Raw genomic sequence first — 21,335 nt, 5'->3', positions numbered from 1 at the left:
GGGTAGCAAAACGCTACTAGCAACACGCTCGCAAAACAGCAAGCGGCTCTGTTAAAAAAAACATAACGTACTTGTAGTAATCACGATAAACCGTCCTCATCTTCCTCCTTAGAACTGACGTCATCAAAGTCGTCTTCCCCAGTATGGGAAAGAGACTATGCCATATAGACGTCGACCCACGCTCCCTTATTCAAAACCACGCTAGCAACACGTTCGCAAAGTAAAGTTTACGTGCAATAGCTCTGTTTCCTTCTTTATCGGATTGCTCGATTGCTCTTAGCCTGAAAGCTGCGTCATGTGCCTTTCTTTTTGCAATTTGCATGGTGAGGATATTTCTACGCTAATTTAATTTATGCACAAGCTAAGAAGTTGCAGTCTTCCTCGGCGGATATAAATTGGCGGCATCACTGAATAAGCCGCATGGTTGAAAGTTAGGGGAAAAAGTAGCGGCTTATAGTCCGGAATTTACGGTAATCATCATGCTGACACTCTTGTTGTGTGTCTGCAGGCGCACAGTATGGGCCTGGGGAATAAGTTCAAGGAAGTGAAGAAGGCCTACACGGAAGCCAACAAGCTACTGGGAGACCTTATTAAGGTGAGCCGCTGCCGACATCACACATCTTTCATCTCGCCTTCGTTCCTGAAGAACATTTCAAAAGAATGAATCTTTTCGGCATTTTCTCGGTACGATTGACCTGAATAACGTCAACCTTGGTGAACACTAATCGACTGCTAGCAAGAGAGGTAGTGGATCGTTACTTGACCTCCTGCCACGGATTCAGTGAGCAGCGATTTCCACATCAGTGAGTCAAGGACGAGTGCAGTGGGTTTTTTTAACTAAACCTTGAAAAATATTTTTTTCAGTCAATTAGAAAAGCAAGGATTTTTGGTCAATGTAATGGTAAATGGTCTGCATTTATATAGCGCTTTTCAAGTCAATGAAGACCTCCCAAAGCGCTTTACAATGTGCTTCACACTTACCCATTCACACACACACACCAATAGGGAGTCAGCCTCCAAAGGTTTTGAGGATAATCAAGATGCTAAATGGTAAATGGTCTCCATTTATATAGCGCTTTTCAAGTCAGTGAAGACCTACCAAAGCGCTTTACAATGTGCTTCACACTTACCCATTCACACACACACACCAATAGGGAGTCAGCCTCCAAAGGTTTTGAGGATAATCAAGATTCTAAATGGTAAATGGTCTGCATTTATATAGCGCTTTTCAAGTCAATGAAGACCTACCGAAGCGCTTTACAATGTGCTTCACACTTACCCATTCACACACACACACACCAATAGGGAGTCAGCCTCCAAAGGTTTTGAGGATAATCAAGATGCTAAATGGTAAATGGTCTCCATTTATATAGCGCTTTTCAAGTCAATGAAGACCTACCAAAGCGCTTTACAATGTGCTTCACACTTACCCATTCATACACACACACCAATAGGGAGTCAGCCTCCAAAGGTTTTGAGGATAATCAAGATGCTAAATGGTAAATGGTCTGCATTTATATAGCGCTTTTCAAGTCAATGAAGACCTACCAAAGCGCTTTACAATGTGCTTCAAACTTACCCATTCACACACACACTCCCACACCAATAGGGAGTCTGCCATGCAAGGCGCCTACCTGCTTATTGGGGGCATTAGGGATTCAGTGTCTTGCCCAAGGACACTTCGTCATAAAACACGGAGGAGCCGGGAATCGAACCTGCGACCTCTTGATCCCAAGATGAGCGCTCTACCTCCTGAACTGCCGCCCTGTAATTAGTGAAATCATTCAATCAGGGTTTGTAAAGTTGCTTGAAATCCTTGAAAATGCTTGAATTTTAATGTTGTGATTTTAGGGTTTGAGAAGTGATTGTAAAGGCTGAAAATTGTTACCATGGTTCCGACTCAAGAGACCACGTATTAAATGAAGAAAAATAAGTCTTCTTGAAAAAGCAGAGAACACGCCTGCAAGGCGCCGACCTGCTTATTGGGGGCATTAGGGATTCAGTGTCTTGCCCAAGGACACTTCGACATAAAACACGAAGGAGCCGGGAATCGAACCTGCGACCTCTTAATCCCAAGAAGAGGGCTCTACCTCCTCAGCTGCCGCCCCATAATGAGTGAAATTATTCTTTTCTATTACTATTCAAATAGAGTGTGTACAGGTGCTTGAAATCCTTGAAAATGCTTGAATTTTAATGTTGTGATTTTAGATTTTGAGAAGTGCTTGTAAGTGTATATTTCCAAAGGTAAGGGTGGGAAAAATATATCAGATGAACACATTTACTCACGCAACTCCTTTTTCTTTAAACAACTTTTTACCCCCTCTTCTTTCCTTGTCCGTCCCTCACCTTTAGCGGTCCCCACTTAAACTCGGCACCCCGCGTTTGTTCCGCCCCTCATTTTTCGTTCACCCGTGCAAAACATATCGGAATAATTGTCTAAAATAAATACAAATAAATACATTACAAAAATATACAGTTGCAAATACATATTGTACATGGGTTACACATATTTACAAAGAAAGACGGTACACCGAGAGAGTTTTCAAAGCTATATTCTATTCTATTCTATTGTAGTATCGATTATATTGATATTTGGACCCATCTGCCCACCCTTAATCAGAACACATTTCATTAGCAAAGCTAACACACATCCCAATGTGAAAGAGCATAGATAAGCCCTGTCTCTATTCCTGTTTTTGCTCTTTTTACTCCTGTGCACGATTGCCCGTGCCAGCTTACTGTTTCTGTCTGCTTGTTGTTGTAATTAGAGGCATTGCTCGGCTGTCTTCAGGTCTGGAAGGGCCTCCGGCCCCCTCTCTCGCTCACTTCACTCAATCATCCTCCGCTGCTCCAGTCTCCACCCGGGTGTCCGTCCTTCCCATTTTGATTAAACTCCGGGCTCGTGTCTGCAATCTTGGCCGGGCTTTCCCGGTATGGGTTATCTCTTGCTAGCTGTCTCCTCCTCTGGTGACAGCTAGTATTCTTCATTGTTGCCGCTTGCCTGCCCGACTCTCCTGACGAGAGGAAAGGGAGAGTTCTTAATGTGTGTTAAGGGAAGGACTGGTTGCATTAAACTAATACTTTGTGTGGTTAATTGCAGGGGAGGTTGTTGATGTTAGGCTAAGTATGTGCTTTGTATACGATGCATCAGAAATATAATGCATATTGTAAGGTTTTAACATTCATTAAACTGAAATCTGACTCCGAAGACACTTCACGTGTCTTGTCTAAACCCTTACAATTGGAGCTTGTCCAGAAGTCGAAGAAATTGAATTAGCCGAACGACGAGTGTAGTCCACATATCAATTTATTTAGCCGAATCAAAGAGTTGAACAAATCGGATCCCTCTTCCTTGCCAATTACAATCGTGTGGAGAAAGACGACGAGGATCCGGGGTCCCCTCATCTTATCACCCATGCCGATGAAATGTTCACGCCCCATGACCAAGCCTCTGGCTGATTGGTCCGCGCCGTGTCGATGCAAATTCCCAACCATTATTTGAAGAATGGGAGGAGGGTAGATAGGACGTGCCAGGCACATAGTCCCAATACCCCCAGGCGAGGTGACAAGTCATTGTTATCTGCACAGACCGAAACCAAAGACACATTTCAAAGCAAAGGCGGTTTACGACACCCTTCTGAATTGCACTCAAGGCTGAGGTCAAACTTCAGACAAGTATTATTGAGTATAAGTGGAATAAAACAGCGTATAAAATAGTATATAACTTCATTATGTAGGGTTCCAACCTAGGTTCTGGCCTGAAACTAGGGTTTAAAAGCGTCCCTGGGGTTTTAAGTTAGGGTTTCGAACTAGGATTTCAGCAACAAACTAGGGTTTTAAAACCTTCTTAAGGTTTCAAACTGGGTTTGAAACTAGGGATTTAAAGTGTTCCTAGAGTTTCCAGCTAAGGTTTCAAACAACGTTTGGGGGAGAGGTAAGATCTTCGGCTCAGGTTAGAACCCGACCCGCCCCAAAATTTAGGTCAGGTTCGGGCTAAAAAAATGTCAATCGGGCTGCAAGCTTCTCTCTCGCAGTTTTTTATTCCTTCGTGGTGGATCTACACAGCATGCACTTACTTTTACTCAAGTAATGATTTACATAAGGAAAATGCTTAGCAAACTATCCGTTTAACTCAAAATAACTAAATCCAAAGACAATTTCTTCCTCGGTATTGGGGTAAAAGCCCCGCGGCTTCCTCCTTCCTCACGTCAGACATAATTTCTGCTTCTTGCCAATTGCTTCCAAGCTTTACAAACTTGCTTTCTGGACAAAACTTTCACCATTTGCAGCTTGTGGTCTGCAGAATTTGATTTTCGGTGCCATTTTGTGCAGTGCACACTTGCTTTGAGGGACTCTGCCCCAAGTAAACCCCAAGCTGCACACATGGTTCCACGCTAAGGTACGCAAGGCCGAAGAAAAGCTTCGTGTTTACTTTGGCGGTGAATTAAATCTTCGGGTTTATATCGGGTTTGCTTCTTAAATCCAGTTAGTCTTTCAGGTTGGACGGGTTCGGGTTTATATACCTGCGACTTGGGTTGGGTCGGGCTGAATTTTTTAGGCCCTATCTTACCTCTAGTTTGGGATCTGAAACTAGGGTTTTGAAGTATTTCTAAATAGGGCTGATCAAGTTTGGGAAAGACCTAATTGTAATTTTTTTAGACCAGTATTCCAATTTTGATGCGACCTTGATTTTAAAAGAGAAGTGCTTTTTTCTGTGCTAATTTTGATTTATTTTTTTTTGTGAGTACTTAACCATTGGGTGCAGAAATCAAAATACTAATGGTATCATGTCATAAACATGTTTTATGGGGACTACTTGTAAGATGACAATATTACAAGTTTTATTTTAAATATCTTGAAGAATAACAACCCATTGAGTCATTTTTTCACCCTACTTATGCATCCGATGGTTAATACTACTGGCATGCTTTAGACCTAAGTAAACAGCACCCTCTTCTGGGGAGCTTTGTTATTATTTGTTATCTGTCATTAAAACTTTTCTCTGATTGGCCTCGCAATCAAAACCCAAACTGTTACAATACTGGTTGGCCAAACACTCCATCACTCATATAACAAAGCGAAACTATGAATTTAAAAAAAGGCAGTGTCTTGCAATTACACAATGAATCATGTTACGTCCCATCGCAATGTCCATTATATTTCAGTTAATCATGCAGTTTGATTCCTAATGTCTCCAATTAGGGTTATGGGCTTGAGACTGGGTTTTAAAGCGTTCCTCGGGTTTAGGTATTACGTGATTTCTTTTTTGTGTTCATTTATTTAGATGGCATGTATTTATAGGTATTTATCTATTTATCCATTTATTTCTACAAATGACAGGATCAGTTCTCCATAAAGAAAGGGACTTTGAATCGTTGGCATAGAGGCAAACACAAGTCAGAAGATTCGAGCAATTCTTTTATAATGAAACGCATAAAAATACAAATGTTTACTGCAAAAGGTTGTAAAAGTGACAGAAATGGGACTGAGTTTTTAGTGTGATGACAAATGCTCCTGGCAAGAGGAGCAAGACAAAGTTGTGATTCTCTGAGGCGCAGAAGAAAACAAAAGGCAATGGGCCCTTTACTTGCCAATAAATAAGACCTCGGAAAATGCTGATAGCAGACTCTGGGATTCACGCTCAAAAGCTCGAGTAATATAATTTTCTCTGTGTCCTTCAGGTGACCCCGTCCTCCAAGATCGTGGGCGACCTGGCCCAGTTCATGGTCCAGAACAATCTGAGCCGGGCCGAAGTGGAGGAGCAAGCCGACGAGCTGTCCTTCCCTTTGTCTGTGGTGGAGTTCCTGCAGGGTTACATTGGGATCCCGCACGGAGGGTTCCCGGAGCCCTTCAGAACCAAGGTAACGCCAGAACTGGGATTGCAAAATGTTAAGGGACAAATATCTCAGGGACAACACTCCTGAAACCGTATTTACAGTATATATTATGGCAGTTAAGGAGTTAAAGATTTAAAAATCTTCCTTCTTTTTATTTTCAGTATTACAATCGTCTTTATTGTCATTGATATTAACGTTGTGAAACATTGTATGCAACGAGATTCGACATGTCATTCCAGGGCAAAACATATAATAGAGAGACTTTTGAAGATAAAAGAGATAAACGACTATCAGGATCAATCGACCCAAAAAAAATACAATTTTATTATTATTTACATTTATTATTTTAAATAAAAATGGTTACCTGTGTATATACTTCGCTTGTTAAATATCAAATCTATTATAGAAAGGTGCCAAATCTCATTGAAACCAGGTGCCAGGTGCTTATTTTTTTAATTTTTGGTTTTCTGGTATTGCCTAAAACAGCATGTCCAATTTCTATTTGTAGTTTTTGAGTTTTTCCTTGCCCTCATGTAGGTTTTGGATCAGGGGATGGTGTAATAATAGTAAGTGGTTTGCAATAATCTGTGCAGCCCTTTGAGACTCTTTGTGATTAAGGGCTAAAGAAATAAACATGACTTGACTTGAAGTGACTTGAGTAAGTTTGGGGATTTTTCGGTCTTCTATGAGTATTTTTAAATCCCTATACTTTTACTTGAGTAAATTTGTGAAGGAAAAAACGATACTTCCATTAGGCAACATTGAAGTCGTTACTTTGTTACTTAATAATTCCCCTCCATGTAAGCACGCGTCTGTCTCCGCTAAGGCGCATTTATTTTGATGCAAAACTCCGCCAGGCTTTACCACGTTTAACCAATCAAACGTAGCAGCCTCGTCACGTGACCATATTCAAATTTAACAGGGGGAAAGTTGTTAACGGATGAAACAGATCAAAAATGTCGCTTGGCATACAGACTATGAAAACACAGAAAGGGAGGAGCACCCCTGGCCTCACATCAATAGCATGTTCCCCTTAAAAAGAGTGAGAAACATCAGCTACAATATGCAATGTCTCCTTTGTTTGAGTTCATGGGCTAGCTTGTTGTTCTGCCCACAGAGCCTGTTAAGATTAGCATTAGGGCTACATGTCCTTAATTTATTTATTTGATTTATATTTTTTTTAATGTTTATCAAAGCACTTGAATTTACATTGATTATTTTAATTTACTTTTAAATTAAATGTATTTTTTGGTTAATTGGACGGGCTTTGATAGTTTAATTTTCTGATTGGTTGTCAACAAATATGACGTTGCTACAGTTACTGCCAGGACCAGAACAGAGACAGGACCCACTTCCGTACGTTCTCTCAGTTTTTTTGGAAAGAAGGGAAAGGATTGCTCACACGATCTGGTGATCGCAGGGAGCAGGTCGCTCTAAACGCGGAAGTGGCACTTCCGTGGCGAGCAATGGCTGTGTTGGGAGCGGAAAAACGGGTCAATAGCTGGGACAGGAGAGCAAAAAACGTGTTCGAGATCAGCAACGAGTCAAAAGCCAGGAGATGAGAGTAGACGTGGTCAAGATCAAAAAACGGGAGGCAAAACAGGAGTAAGTCAGGGTTGAAAAGCTTGCCTAAAGTAAACTGAGGTTCACAGACGGACTGACAGAAAGGAGTGGGTTTAAATAGGAACAGGGAGCCAGAGTCCGAGGCAGTTGGCGCCAACATCAGTAATCATGACATTACATAGTACATGAGTAATTTTTTCACCAAACACTTTTTTTACTCAAGTAAGTATTTGTGTGACTACAATGACTTCTACTTTAGTAATATTATTCTGAAGTAACAGTACTTTTACTTGAGTAAAATTCTTGGTTACTTTTCCCACCTCTAAATAAAGAATTATCACGTTTTTAGAGCTATTATTTTTTTTATAAAAATTAAAAATGGGCATGTTAGTTTATGTATTTTTGCCGAGTATTCAAATCAATGTTTTGTTTTTGGGTTTTTACTGAATGGAAGTTTTTTGGTACCACCAGGAGGTACCGTGAATTCCGGACTGTAGAGCACACCTGATTATAAGCCGCAACCACCACATTTTGGGAGGAAAACCGATTTTGTACATACACAAGCCGCACCTGTATTAGCCGCATGCGCCCACATTGAGAAAATGCAACACAAACACAAAATTAACCCATACCCGACACAGTCCAAAAATCACAGCCGGCAAAATGAACCGAAAATGATTACGGTGCTTAAGGTTTGATGCAGACCTGCGGAGTCCGGGTGCCCGTTGAAAGTAATCCAAGGAAAAAAAGTGTATATTTCCAAAGGTAAGGGGGGGGGAAATATATATCCACTATTGTCGGCCGCGTCCACAAACACGTCTCATCTTTACTCCAGTTCCCTTCAGCCCGCGTTTGCCCCGCCCCTTCTTTCTCATTTGCTCGTGCAAAACATATCAGAATAAGTTTCTAAAATAAATACATTACCAAAATATACAGTTGCAAATACATAGTATACATACACATGTTTACAAAGAAAGACGGTACACCGAGAGAGTTTTCAAAGCTTTAATAATAATATTATAACTTTCATCCCAAACCGTGCCTGTGAAGGGTAGCAAAACGCTACTAGAAACACACAGTTAACGGGTCTGTTAAAAAAAACATACCGTACATGTAGAAATCACGGTAAACCGTCCTCATCTTGCTCCTTATAACTGACGTCATCAAAGTCGTCTTTCCCAGTATGGGAAAGAAACTTTGTCTTATAGACGTCGTCCCATGCTCCCTTATTCAAAAACACGCTAGCAACACGCTCGCAAAGTAAATTTTACGTGCAGTAGCGCTGTGTCCTTCTTTATCGGACAGCTCGATTGCGTTTAGCTTGAAAGTTGCGTGATGTGCCTTTCTTTTTGCAATTTGCATGATGAGGATATGTCTACGCTAATTTAATTTGTGCAGCAGGCTAAGAAGTTGCAGTCTTCCTCGGCGCATATATTCCACCAATCTAAATCTTACCTTTTGTGCTCGAGCGCTGCTGGCGGCCGTTGAAAAAATTACATAAATTGGCCGCATCACTGAGTAAGCCGCAGGGTTGAAAGTTTGGGGGAAAAGTAGCGGCTTATAGTCTGGAATTTACGGTACTTAATACAGTATTACGCACGCTCCCTTTAAATGTGCATAAAACCGTGCTTATTTTGTGTGTTTTGCTGTGGCACTCACGCCAGGGTGATATCATTGGCCGTGTTTGCTCTCACTGTGGACATTTTGTGCACGCCAAGCACAAAACATGTCATCATTTTTTCATGTCGCCTAAAATAGTTATATCGCGGCCCGGTCATTTGAAGATCTCACGCCGCCTTTATTTCTTCTTCTCCTATTTCAAATACGCCCTCGAAAGGAGAAATGCTTTCAGTTTTTCTTCCTCCGTTGCCGTCTTGGTGGAACTTATGCGTGGGCGCCTTGTTTAAGGGTTGTAAGCGAGAGTATTGACGGGCTTTTGTCTTTATTTGTTCAAGCGACCTCTGGAGGACGTGACCGAGTTGCGCGGCCATTTTTGAAGTGTTGGCGTGCCGCTCGCGTTGAGTCACCGTGACTAATTTTTTCACGCCGTGCCTCCAAGATGTAGTCTGGATTGCACGGAATCAAGGACTTGTACGCTAGGAAGGTGGAGGGTTGATTTTGTAATGATGGGAATACAGGAATTGCTCGTTTATGGATTTATTTGCGTTCTAAAAACGTCTCTGAAGAGTTAAAAAACAAGAAATTGTCATTAGGACTGATTTGTATCACCTGTGCCCGCTCGTTGGTGCCAGCTACCTGATTGGTGCCCAGTCCTTTCACTCGCCTGTTGTCAGTCGGTCAGTGAACCTCTGTTTCTACAAGGCAAGCCCTTTGACTCTGACCCCCGTCTGTCCTGCTTTTGCACCCGTTTTTTCACCCGTCTGTTCCTCATCTCCCCGTTTGTCACCGGCTACGACCTGTTTTTTGACCCCGACCACGTTTGCTCTCCTGTCCCGGCTTACGACTTGTATTTGATTCGACCACGTTTTTGCTATCCTGTCCCGGCTAGCGACCTGTTTCTTTCGTCCTCAACACCACCATCTCCCGCTCCGGAAGATCCACTTCCTTATTCGGAACACGATCGAATTGGGTGAGCGACTTGCTTCCCGCGTCCAGTGAGCACCGTATTGTGGGCGCTGCCCTTCCTCTTTCTTTCAATAAACTTGTGGTTAACGCTACGCATTTGGGTCCTGATTCCGTTCTGGTCGTGACAGAAATAGAAACCTTTCTTTATTTACCGTATTTTCTGGAGGGCTCACCCTGTAAAAGGTGCAGTTTCTTGTAGCTGGCTCTATTTCTGTATGAACACATACACAGGGCGCACCGCATGATCGGGCACCGGTGCTCTCTACTACGGCTGCCTTACAGAAACACAGACAAGCATACAAGTATGTATATTTTAAAATATAGCAGGAGCAAAACTGAGTTTTGTCGTCGTTTATTTAAGTATTATGACAAAATAAAAAACATATCGGAGTTCTTTTTTTTTTTTTTTTTTAGTCAAGTCATGTTTATTTGTACAGCCCTTAATCACAAGAAGTCTCAAAGGGCTGCACAGACCACAGACTATTGCAAACTACATATTGTTATTACACCATCCCCTGATCTAAAACCTACATGAGGGCAAGGAAAAACTCAAAAACTTCAACATGAGGAAAATGAAGAAACCTTGAAAAGGGACTGCACATGAGATAAGCTCTTTAATTTCCAGTTTTTTTCCACGTAGTGTAGAAATCAACACACCATAGCGACAAAAACACTGAAAACATTCAACGGAGGGGAAAGTTAGGTTTTCGATTGAATTAATATTTGGGGGGATAACTCTGCACAATAACTTTCAAATTGCTAGATATGCTACGGCGTTAGCATCCATGAGTGCTTCCGCAAACAATGGTCGCATTGCGTTTGATGTTACGTGTCTTCTTCTGCACCAGCAGGACACTTGAATAAGTCGCATTTAGTTGGAAATGTGAACAATCTCGCAAAAACATTGGATTTCACCCAATAACGGCTCAATCAAACCTGTGACCTCCCAGTCTTGGGGCGGGCGCCCAACCCTTAGACCACTGAGCCAGTCTTCATCGCTGCTTTAAATCACATGCAGATTACACAGGACGATAAGGCGCGATGAACAATTTGAAAAAATCAGAGATTTTTATATGCGCCTTATGGTTATGAATACAGTATTTATTAAATACTCTATTTTACAAAGAAACCAGATAACAAACTCAATTTACAGGCTCAATAATATGTTTAAGAAGTAAAATGTTGCGGTTTGGTGCACCCTCTTCCACCAGAGGGCGCCTAATGGGTTTGGATTTAGGACAGATGTGTCCAATCAACGTACACCTGTCCCTAATCACCCTAAGCCTTTATAAGGACATTTTGGACAGAGTCCATTGTCGGGTCATCATCATTTTCCACCATCACTATCACCTTGGATACCACAATCACCTTTTTCCAGTTTTATCCTGATATGTGATTTTTTTTCCTCAGGCTCAGACAGTTTTCGTTCTGTTTTTTTTGTTTTTGACCATTTGTTACTTTGTTGAGGATTTTGTGATTAAAACCATCGTTTTTGAGCACCTTGGCATGCTTCCTGTGTTTGGGTCCACCGCAAATCCCGACCACGACATAGTACATAGAACTTTCTTTTTTTTTTTTTATAACTTTTTTTTTTAAGTACATAGAAGTACTGTACTTTATTAATGTTTCTTTTTTTTGTTGTAATTTTAATTTTTTTTTATTAAAAATTAATTAATTTTTTAATAAATTATAAAAAATACAATAAAATAAATAAAAATAAATTAATTTTTAATTGTTGTAATTTTTGTTGTAATTTTGTTTTTGTTGTTCTTTTGTTGTAATGTTTTTTTTTTTCTTTTTTCTTTTTTTTACAAAAAAACTTCTGTATAACTAAGGGCCATAAATTATTTCAGGACACAACATTTTTTACTTCTCACGATTCGTTGTCGTCATCATGTAGACATTAATCGTAGGTTGGCAACCCCAAATTTTAAAAAAGTGATTATTGACCAAAAATTTCTGTAGCTGCAAAATAATAAGTCTTATATAAACATTATAAGGAAGGGAACACATATTGTATCGATGTTTTTTGGAAAATGTTAAGAATGTGTCCTGTTTGTCCCAATATATTTTTCCATTATCATACATTTTTGGGGGAAAAGGTGTCTGGTGACAATAATCGACAATGGATCTCATCGTAAACTATTTCTATTCTCGATATTTGTCCACAACGTCGACTAATCATTGCAGACCTACTTGCAGTTGACTGATACCAAGCTAAATCCCGTCCAGGTCCTCAAGTCCCTCCCACGTGTGGAAGGTCGTCCCGGCACCTCGCTTCCTCCGATGGACTTCAAGTCCCTTGAGGACGGACTTCGGGCAGCGCACGGAGATGAAATCACACCTGAGGACGTCATGTCCGCAGCCATGTACCCCAAAGTTTTCCAGGAATTCAAGGAATTCACCGGTGGGTCTGGAGGACCGACTGGAGTTATTGTCTTTGGGCTTTGAATTACAATTCCAGTCTTCATAAATTAGTTTTTCAGACTTCACATGTCTACTATGGATGAGCTAAAGTTAACACACGACAAGGTGGAAAAAGCTCAAATTTGGTAATAGTGGGTTTCTGTGACCGACAAGACATTCGATTACAGTGGCTTGCAAAACTATTTGGCCCCCTTGAACTTTGTGGCCGTTTGCCAAATTTCAGACTTTGAACATCAAGATATAAAACTAATTTATTGGGAAGCTTTAACAATAAGTGGGACACACTTTATTGGATATTTTAAACTTTTTTAACAAATAAAAAAACCGAAAACATGGGTGCGAAAAATTATCCAGCCCCTCTACTTTCAGTGCAGCAAACTGTCCAGAAGTTCAGTGAGGATCTCTGAATGATTCAATGTTGATGTAAATGACTAACGATGATAAATGGAATCCACCTGTGTGCAATCAAGTCTCTGTATTTATGCACCTGCACTGTGATAGTCTCAGGGGTCTGTTAAAAGCGCATAGAGCATCAGAAGAACGAGGAACACACCAGGCAGGTCTGAGACACTGTTGTGCAGAAGTTTAAAGCTGGATTTGGATACAAAAAGATTTTCCAAGCTTTAAACATCCCAAAGAGCACTGTGCAAGTAATAATATTGGAATGGAAGGAGTATCAGACCACTGTATATCTACCAAGATCGGGCCGTCCCCCTAAACTTTCAGCTCATACAAGGAGAAAACTGATCAGAGATGCAGCCGAGAGGCCTATGATCACTCTGGATGAACTGCAGAGGTCTACAGCTGAGGTGGGAGAATCTGTCCATAGGACAACAACCAGTCGTGTTCTGCACAAATCGGGCCTTTATGGAAGAGTGGCAAGAAGGAAGCCATTTCTCAAAGATATCCATAAAAAGTGTCGTTTGCCACAATCCACCTGGGATACCCACCAAACATGTGAAGGAAGGTGGTCAGATGAGACCAAATTTGAACTTTTTGGCAACAATGCAAGGCGTTATGTTTGGCGTAAAAGCACCACAGCTCATCACCCTCAACACACCATCCTCACGGTCAGACATGGTGGTGGCAACATCATGGTTTGGGCTTGCTTTTCTTCAGCAAGGACAGGGAAGATGGTTCAAATTGATGGGAAGATGGATGGATTCAAATACAGGACCATCCTGGAAGAAAACCTGATGGAGTCCGCAAAAGACCTGAGACTGGGACGGAGATTTGTCTTCCAACAAGACAATAATCCAAAAGAAAAACTACAATGGAATAGTTCACCCAAAAACATATCAAGGTGTTAGAATGGCCAAGTCAAAGTCCAGACCTCAATCCAATTGAGAATCTGTGGAAAGAACTGAAAACTGCTGTTCACAAACGCTTTCCATCCAACCTCACTAAGCTCGAGCTGTTTTGCAAGGAGGAATGGGCAAAAATATCACTTTCTCGATGTGCAAAACTGATAGAGACATACCCAGAGCAACTTGCAGCTGTAATTGCAGCAAAAGGTGGCGCTACAAAGTATTAACTCAATGTGGCTGAATAATTTTGAACACCCACTTTTTCGTTTTTTATTTGTTAAAAAAATTAAAATATCTAATTAAGTGTGAAGAAACTAAACATGAATAAAATTATGACTCACAACACGTGGTAAGCTTTCTCTCCTGGCTTTGATTTCTTTGATCTCCGGCAAAACTAACATAAAATGCGACGGAAACAAAATGAAAATAAATCCAAACGGCTTGCCAACATCATTTTTGCGTTACTCCCCAAGCATGCACAAAAATTAGTAATTTTATTCATATTTAGTTTATTTTGTCTTTTATTAGCATATTTGGTATTGGAGTAATCCAAAAGTAATTGAAAGTAATCAAGTTAAAGTAACCCTACCCAACCCTGCTTAGGATGTAACTGATGTTCTTCCTTCTGTGCCGCAGCAAACTTCGGCCCTGTGGACTGTCTGAACACCAGGCTCTTTTTGGATGGACCGAAAATCGCTGAGGAATTTGAGGTAACACACGTTTGTCGTAAAGTAGGGGTGTCAAACTCGCAGCCCGGGGGCTAATTACAGCTCGCGGGATAATAGTTTGAGGCAACTGCCCTAATCTATAAGTTTCAAGAGACAGTGTGTATTATTTAGTGCCGCCTAGTGGTAGAAAAAGAAATCGTTCATTTAAAAAAAAAAAAAATGTTTTTTTGAGGAAATAAGCGAAAAATACATGAACCATGATCATGAATACATGATATAAAAATATGATGAATATAAATACTCATAGATCGACAAATTTGCATTTAGTTGACATAATATAGAGGCTCATCTAGAGTTAGATGACATCATTGTCGGTTATCTTGCCGCTAAGGGTAAGGTAAAACCTGTCTTTTTTTTTTCTCTTCTTTTTACTTTTCCTTTTATCCAATATTACTATTGTTATCTTCTTTTTCCCTTTCCTTTTTCCTTTTTAATTGCTTTCTTCTTTCTTTTCCATTTTCTTTTTATCTTTCCTTTTCCTTTGTTTCCTTTTTTTATATTCTTTTTTTCCCTCTTTTTATCCCATTTTCTTCTTTTTCTTCACAAATGGCGGCTCAAAAAATGTGAAGAGAAATTGTGCTGTTGAGTCTTTATAGTTTGTATTCTTCCTTTTGCTTTTTAACGCTCGTTTATTGTTGCACTACAAAATACAACGACATCTAGGGGTCAAAGAATACACACTGCCCATTTAATATAAGTGCAGCAAATTATGCTTGATTACTGATTGATTTTGTGTAGAAAATCAAAAGACATATTAATCAGCGCTTTTCTTGTGGAAAACGCGATTTGGCCCTACCTCAACCAGACCCTAGCCTTGGCGGACCCAAGTACCGTATTTTCCGCACTATAAGGCGCACCTAAAAGCCTTTATTTTTTTCAAAAACTGATCATGCGCCTTATAATACAGTGCGCCTTATATACGGATCAATATTAAGTCGCAAGGTCTCGCAACTAAAGCAAGCAGCCGCCGACTACATTTTTCCTCGTAGGCGATGTGGTCCGCGGTGTATGCTGGGATACATATGCCGGCGTTTCATTTCCCAGCCAATGTGTCAATCATCATTTGAATCGATCACTATTGGCTAAAGTTATTCGGAGGTAAAGGGGGCGGATCCTTTTTATCATTTACAGGCTCGCATAGGCTAAAGGGGCAAAACAAACCCTGCAATTGGCCGAAAAAGATGAATGTGAATAGCAAGTTTGGTTGTCTACGGCATAGAGGAAACATGTTTTACCATTCTGTATTTGTAAATATTTTACTCTCCTGGATTTGCTACACTCACGGATATAAGAGGACCATGGTTGCACATTATTATTGAACGCAACGACTTCGGTGAGCTACTCCGGCTATATATTTTCCCAGTATCTTGTTTCAGAGTGATCTAGATGTTTCTGTGATGGGTCTTTTTTTAAGTTAAACTCAAGTGTTTATTGTTATATGCACAGTAAAGTTGCGAGCGAAAAAGAAAATAGAAACTAAGGAATGGTTGGCATTTCTTGAATCCCAAGACTTTAACCTTCCGAATGATATTTGGAACGATGCATTTGAGTGACATCATACGGACACCGCATCCGCACGTGTCTACGACACGTATTTGCTTCTTTGCAAGCTTTCGGGTTTTAAGGGGGTTATAAGTTTGACTGAACTATCTGACTGTTTTGTCGACGTTCCCATTGTAGCGTCTTATAATCCGGTGCGCCTTATGTATGGAAGATATGGGACCCAAAACTATTTTTTGGGGGTGCGCCCTATAACCCGGTGCGCCCTATAGTGCGGAAAATACGGTAAATTTAATTTGAGACCCCTGTCTTAAAGCCTAAAGAAACCCGGATTTTTTCCTTAATGTATAAACAACGACGAGTGCTGCATGAGTAGTTTGGTAAATATAAGCCGGCTGCCGAGGGCGTCGCCACCTTTTCATGTGGGGATCTTGATTGATTGATTGCGGGGACACTCGGGTAGCTTTCATCAAGAAGCAGACAGCTAATAAAGAAAAAAACTCACTTTTTTTTTTGTTTTTTTTGTCTGCATTCCAATCAGGCACCATCCATCTTATGTTGCAGTCACTGCAACATTTAGTCCCCACATTTGAAATGAAGGTGCTCGCATCGCCTTGATGAATCATTTCTGCTTTTTTCAACTATATCAATATTGGCGTTGCATATATGCTAGGTTTTTTGCCAACCGGCTGCAGGTTGCCGCTAATTGATTTTCATATTGCCTGAGACGACTTTGCCTCGGCCGCATTATCAAAGATTCAACAGTAGCATCGATATGCTATTGAGCCAAGCACGCAGTTCACACATTTAGGAGGATTTTATTGTCTTCCCACTATTTTCTGGTATGCCAGACGCTCCCCTACTTACGAACAACGGTACATTCTGGTTGACTTTTTAACTGTATTAGTGAGGGTTTTTTTGTTTGAAATACCTCCAGCAGCTCCCCTGTTATCTCTCACTTTTTGTGATTTTTTGTTTTATTGTCTGCTTCTATCTTCGGTGTTTTTCTTCCCGTTTTGACAACTACACTATGGATTACTTCTATCCTATGGACATGGGTTTTGGCGCACAAAAATGCGTTTATTCAAGGAATCAACTCCTTGCCCTGAAGAATTTTCGTGCCGGCGTGATGAAGGGGCCTATCGTGAAAGAAGAGCCGGAGCTAGCTAAGCGGCTAGCGGCGTTATAAGTCTTCGGTACCATCCATAATCATGGTAAATGCGAACTCACCACCAAATAAGACCACCGAGTGCTGGTGGAAAACATCGAAGCGCACAGGGAGCGCAGTTGCTGTGTTTTGCGGAAACGTGGCTCACGTTTAGCATTCCGGACGCTAACGTGGAGCCACTCGGAGCTACCCGGAGCTATCCGGCTTCAGCGCCGCTATACAGAGACACGAAAGCCTGCGGGAATCGGAGAGGAGGCGGACTTGCTAACACGAGGTGGTGTATCCCTGGACACAAAGAAAAGATTTCCATCTGCCACAGGGATGTCGAACTTTTGGACTAGCGTGTGACGTCATCCACTCCGCTACAAGCACCCCTAGGGCATCATGTTAATCTGTTACTAAACAACAGGGTAGACTGCTGGAAGTGTGAATTTCCCTACGGGGATGAATAAAGTATCTATCTATCTCTCTCTCTCTCTCTCTCTCTCTCTCTCTCTGTCTCTCTCTCTATATCTCTCTGTCTCTCTCTCTATATCTCTCTGTCTCTCTCTCTATATCTCTCTATATCTCTCTATATCTATCTATATCTATCTATATCTATCTATATCTATCACCAGTCCCTTGGCTTGGTCCTGGAGTTGTGTATATGTTTTTAGTATCCTATTGTTATTGAATACGCCTACCTCTTTGTTACAAAGTTACATTGTTGTTGACTCAATTTTTTACTCCAGCGCATTCAGGCTCCATTTTTTAAGTTAGTTCAGTTAATTTTTCATACCTGGGAAAACCTAGGGCTGTCACAGCACGTTTTTATGATATTTCCTGCATTTCTAATGAAAGCGAAAGGACATTCCGATGTCTTTTCCGGGACCAGATCAAGTTTTCGGACTTTGAAAAAATAGTTAGAGCGGACATTTATTACAAAGTTAAAACAGAGTACTCTGGGCCGTTCTGATCAGAAGACTGTTCTTACAGTCAAAAGGGCATCGAAGATTGCTGACCACAGATTTTGCAAAATGGAACATGAAACTTCAACAGGCAAAGAAAGTAACTCACATCTTATTCAAGCGCCCTTTGTTAAAACTGGTCGTTGTCAGGACCAAAACAGGAAACAGGACCCACTCGCGTAAGGTTACTCTCAGTTTTATTGCGGAAAGGAAAAAGGAGCGCACACTCGATCCGGAGATCGTTGGTCACGGGGAGTAGGTTGCTCAGCAGCGGAGGTGGGACTTCCGGGGCGAGCGATGGCTGTGTCAGGAACGGAAAAAGTCAAAATCAAACAGATTGTAGCAGTAGAAAAACATTGGCAAAAACACAGGGCAAGCGAAAAAGAGCTTGCTGTGTAAAAACGGAAATTCGCAGACGGACCGACCAAAGGCGACAGACAGGACAGTGTTTTAATACTGACAGGGAGCCAATCTGTCAACGAGCTTCAGCCGGCGCCCACGGGCGGGGCCAATTGAGCACCATGGCAACCGTGGCAGAGGCTGGCGCCACACGGCGGGGCCCAATTTGGCGCCATGGCAATTGGACAGTTGCAGCTGTAATCTGTAAAGGTTATATGATAAGATAAGGGCGGAAGACCTTTGCTGGGAAAGTACTGATATGAAAGGATACAGGAGATTAATTCAAATATGTGGATGAACATAAGTGTACTCATAACAACTAAATGAGTAATGTTATTATTGAAGTAATGCTTGTTTATATACTATGAATATACAGTATTGTAAACTAATTGTTGAACAGTGTAATTCAACTAAGATAGTCCAATATAGCTGGAAAATCATGCTATGGTGGCAACATACTCAGTGACCTATTTTAATAATCTAAGACTAAAAATTTAAATAAATACCTTGTGAATGGCTAAGTCAAGTCATTTTTATTTGTACAGCCCTTAATCACAAAGAGTCTCAAAGGGCTTCACAGGTTATTACACAGACTATTTTTTCAGACTATTATGACACCATCCCCTGATCTGGAACCAACATGAGGGCAAGGAAAAACTCAAAAAAACCTCAACCTGAGCAAAAAAATGTGAAGAAAATCGGTGCAGTTTTGTCACTTTAAGTGTCTGGAGTTTGTATTCTAGGTTCCCATTAATTGACTTTCATATATTGCTCAAGACGTCTTCGTCTCAGCCGAGTTATCAAAGAGTAGCATCGATATGCTATCGAGCCGAGCACGCCGTTCGAACGTTTGTAAGGATTTCATTGTTATCCCACTCTTTTCTTTGAGCCATCAGTCATTCCTCTCCAGCGGGAAGGCGGGAAAAAAAGACTTTTGTTGTCATGACGATGGGTATTCCCTCCAGATCGCGTCCTATTAGCGAAAGCTCGCCCAAAGCGCGTCAGAAAATGACAACTTTTGCTCCGCTTTATGGCCTCTGAAAGGAGACGGGGGAGACGAATGGCACTGCATAGAAAAAAGGCGCCCGTACTCCTGCCGGAGAGCAAATCATGCACTTTTTATTGTCTTTCTACAAACTTCGACGTCCTACAATGGAGCAACATTTGCTTTGCTGTCAAAATGAGATTTTGTGTGTCTTTGTTGGCATTTGAGGCCGTAAAAAGCGATTCATGAGATTAGCTACAAATGCGATGTGAAAAAATTGTGGAAAAAAGATGGTGATCGCTGTATTACGGATCCCTTAACCACCGGGGTCGTAGAGGCACTGAGTCCTGTGGTGTGTCTTGGGCAAGTACAGCCTGGCGGCGCCCATCCAAGTCAAGTCAAATTTATTTGTATAGCCCTTAATCACAAAAATGTCTCAAAGGACTGCACTGGATTACAATGACACAATGACCTGATCTTAAACCAACATGCGGGCAAGGAACAACTCAAAACCTCAGCGTGAGGAAAAAGAGAAACCTTGAGAAGGGACCTCACAAGTGGTATCCCCCTTTCAGGATGGCCAGGGTGAATTACATTTAGCATTACAGTACACAAACATCGTAAACACTAGGTAACATGATGAAAATTTGTCCGGAAAGTGCATGACAGCAGCGTAAACTAGTCCAGAAAGTCTATGACGGCCACGACGCAGCTTCCCATCTCTGCCAGCTGGTCCATGCAGGCGTTCACATGCTTCAGGTCAGACGCTGGTCCGCTGACTCATCTCAAATCGTCCTTCTCCTTCGTATCACCACCAGGCAGGCAGTCGGAAAAAGACTGGATAATACAGAATATGAGGTGGTCTTTTTGGGGGTAGGCGTTTGCTCCCCTACATGAAACAGATATTACTGGTTTCCGTGGTTATCAGTAGCAAGAGAAGCCTCATGATTTTACTAAGAGACAGCTCTTTCTCCATCTGGTCACCGTTGTTTTTGGTTGTAAAGCGGCATTCCGCTCTTCAGAGATAAGCTAAACCTCGACATTGACGATACTAGATCCTTAAACACTATGGATAACTACTATCCAAAATTTCGACTATCACATCGCTCGATTGTCAGAACCCAAACAGACGGTGGACCCAAACGCATAAAGTTTTCACACCAAGCTTTATTTTACGGAAACGGGGCAGTCATGCGCGGGAACACAAACGCCAGGGATTCGGCGATCGCTGAGCAGAAGAAGTGAGACAGAGAAGTCAGGCGCGGGAAAACAGGAAGCCTAGGGCAGACGAGATCGAAACCGGACAGGACAGACGGGATCGATACAGGATACACGAGCAGATACCGGACAGGACGGGACAGACGGGATCGATACCTGATACAGGATGCACAAGCAAGATACCGGACAGGACGGGACAGACAGGGTCAATACCAGATACAGGATACACGAGCAGATACTGGACAGGACGGGACAGACGTGATCGATACCGGATACTGGATATATGAGCAGGATACCGGACAGGACGGAACTGACGAGATCAATACCGGGTACTGAATACATGAGCAGGATACCGGACAGACAGGATCAATACCGGATACAGGATGCACGAGCAAGATACTGGACAGGACGGGACAAACGTGATCGATACCGGATACTGGATACACAAGCAAGATACCGGACAGGACTGACGAGATCCATACCGGGTACTGAATACATGAGCAGGATACCGGACAGACGGGATCAATACCGGATACAAGATGCACAAGCAAGATACCGAACAGGACGGGACAGACGGGGTCGATACCGGATACAGGATATATGGGCATCAAACCGGACAGGACGTGATCGATACCGGACACTGGATACACAAGCAAGATACCGGACTAGA

At 41.7% G+C, this 21,335-nt stretch overlaps 1 protein-coding gene across 1 annotated transcript in view; it reads left to right on the top strand.

Moving 5' to 3' along the window:
* pcxb (pyruvate carboxylase b) overlaps positions 1–21,335 on the top strand; it is a 444,629-nt gene that overhangs the window by 410,470 nt on the left and 12,824 nt on the right. The window contains exons 21-24 of the mRNA XM_088347024.1: positions 509–595; positions 5,682–5,861; positions 12,219–12,393; positions 14,357–14,430. Coding sequence (XP_088203150.1) covers positions 509–595; positions 5,682–5,861; positions 12,219–12,393; positions 14,357–14,430 — 516 coding nt within the window. The remainder of the gene's footprint in view (positions 1–508; positions 596–5,681; positions 5,862–12,218; positions 12,394–14,356; positions 14,431–21,335) is intronic.

Source organism: Urocampus carinirostris, chromosome 11 (assembly GCF_059441175.1).
Source record: "Urocampus carinirostris isolate Australia breed hairy pipefish chromosome 11, RoL_Ucar_1.0, whole genome shotgun sequence".
Classification (NCBI taxonomy): Eukaryota; Metazoa; Chordata; class Actinopteri; order Syngnathiformes; family Syngnathidae; genus Urocampus; species Urocampus carinirostris.
The sequence above is the reverse complement of the archived record's forward strand: the minus strand, read 5'-3'. Positions and strand labels throughout refer to the sequence as shown.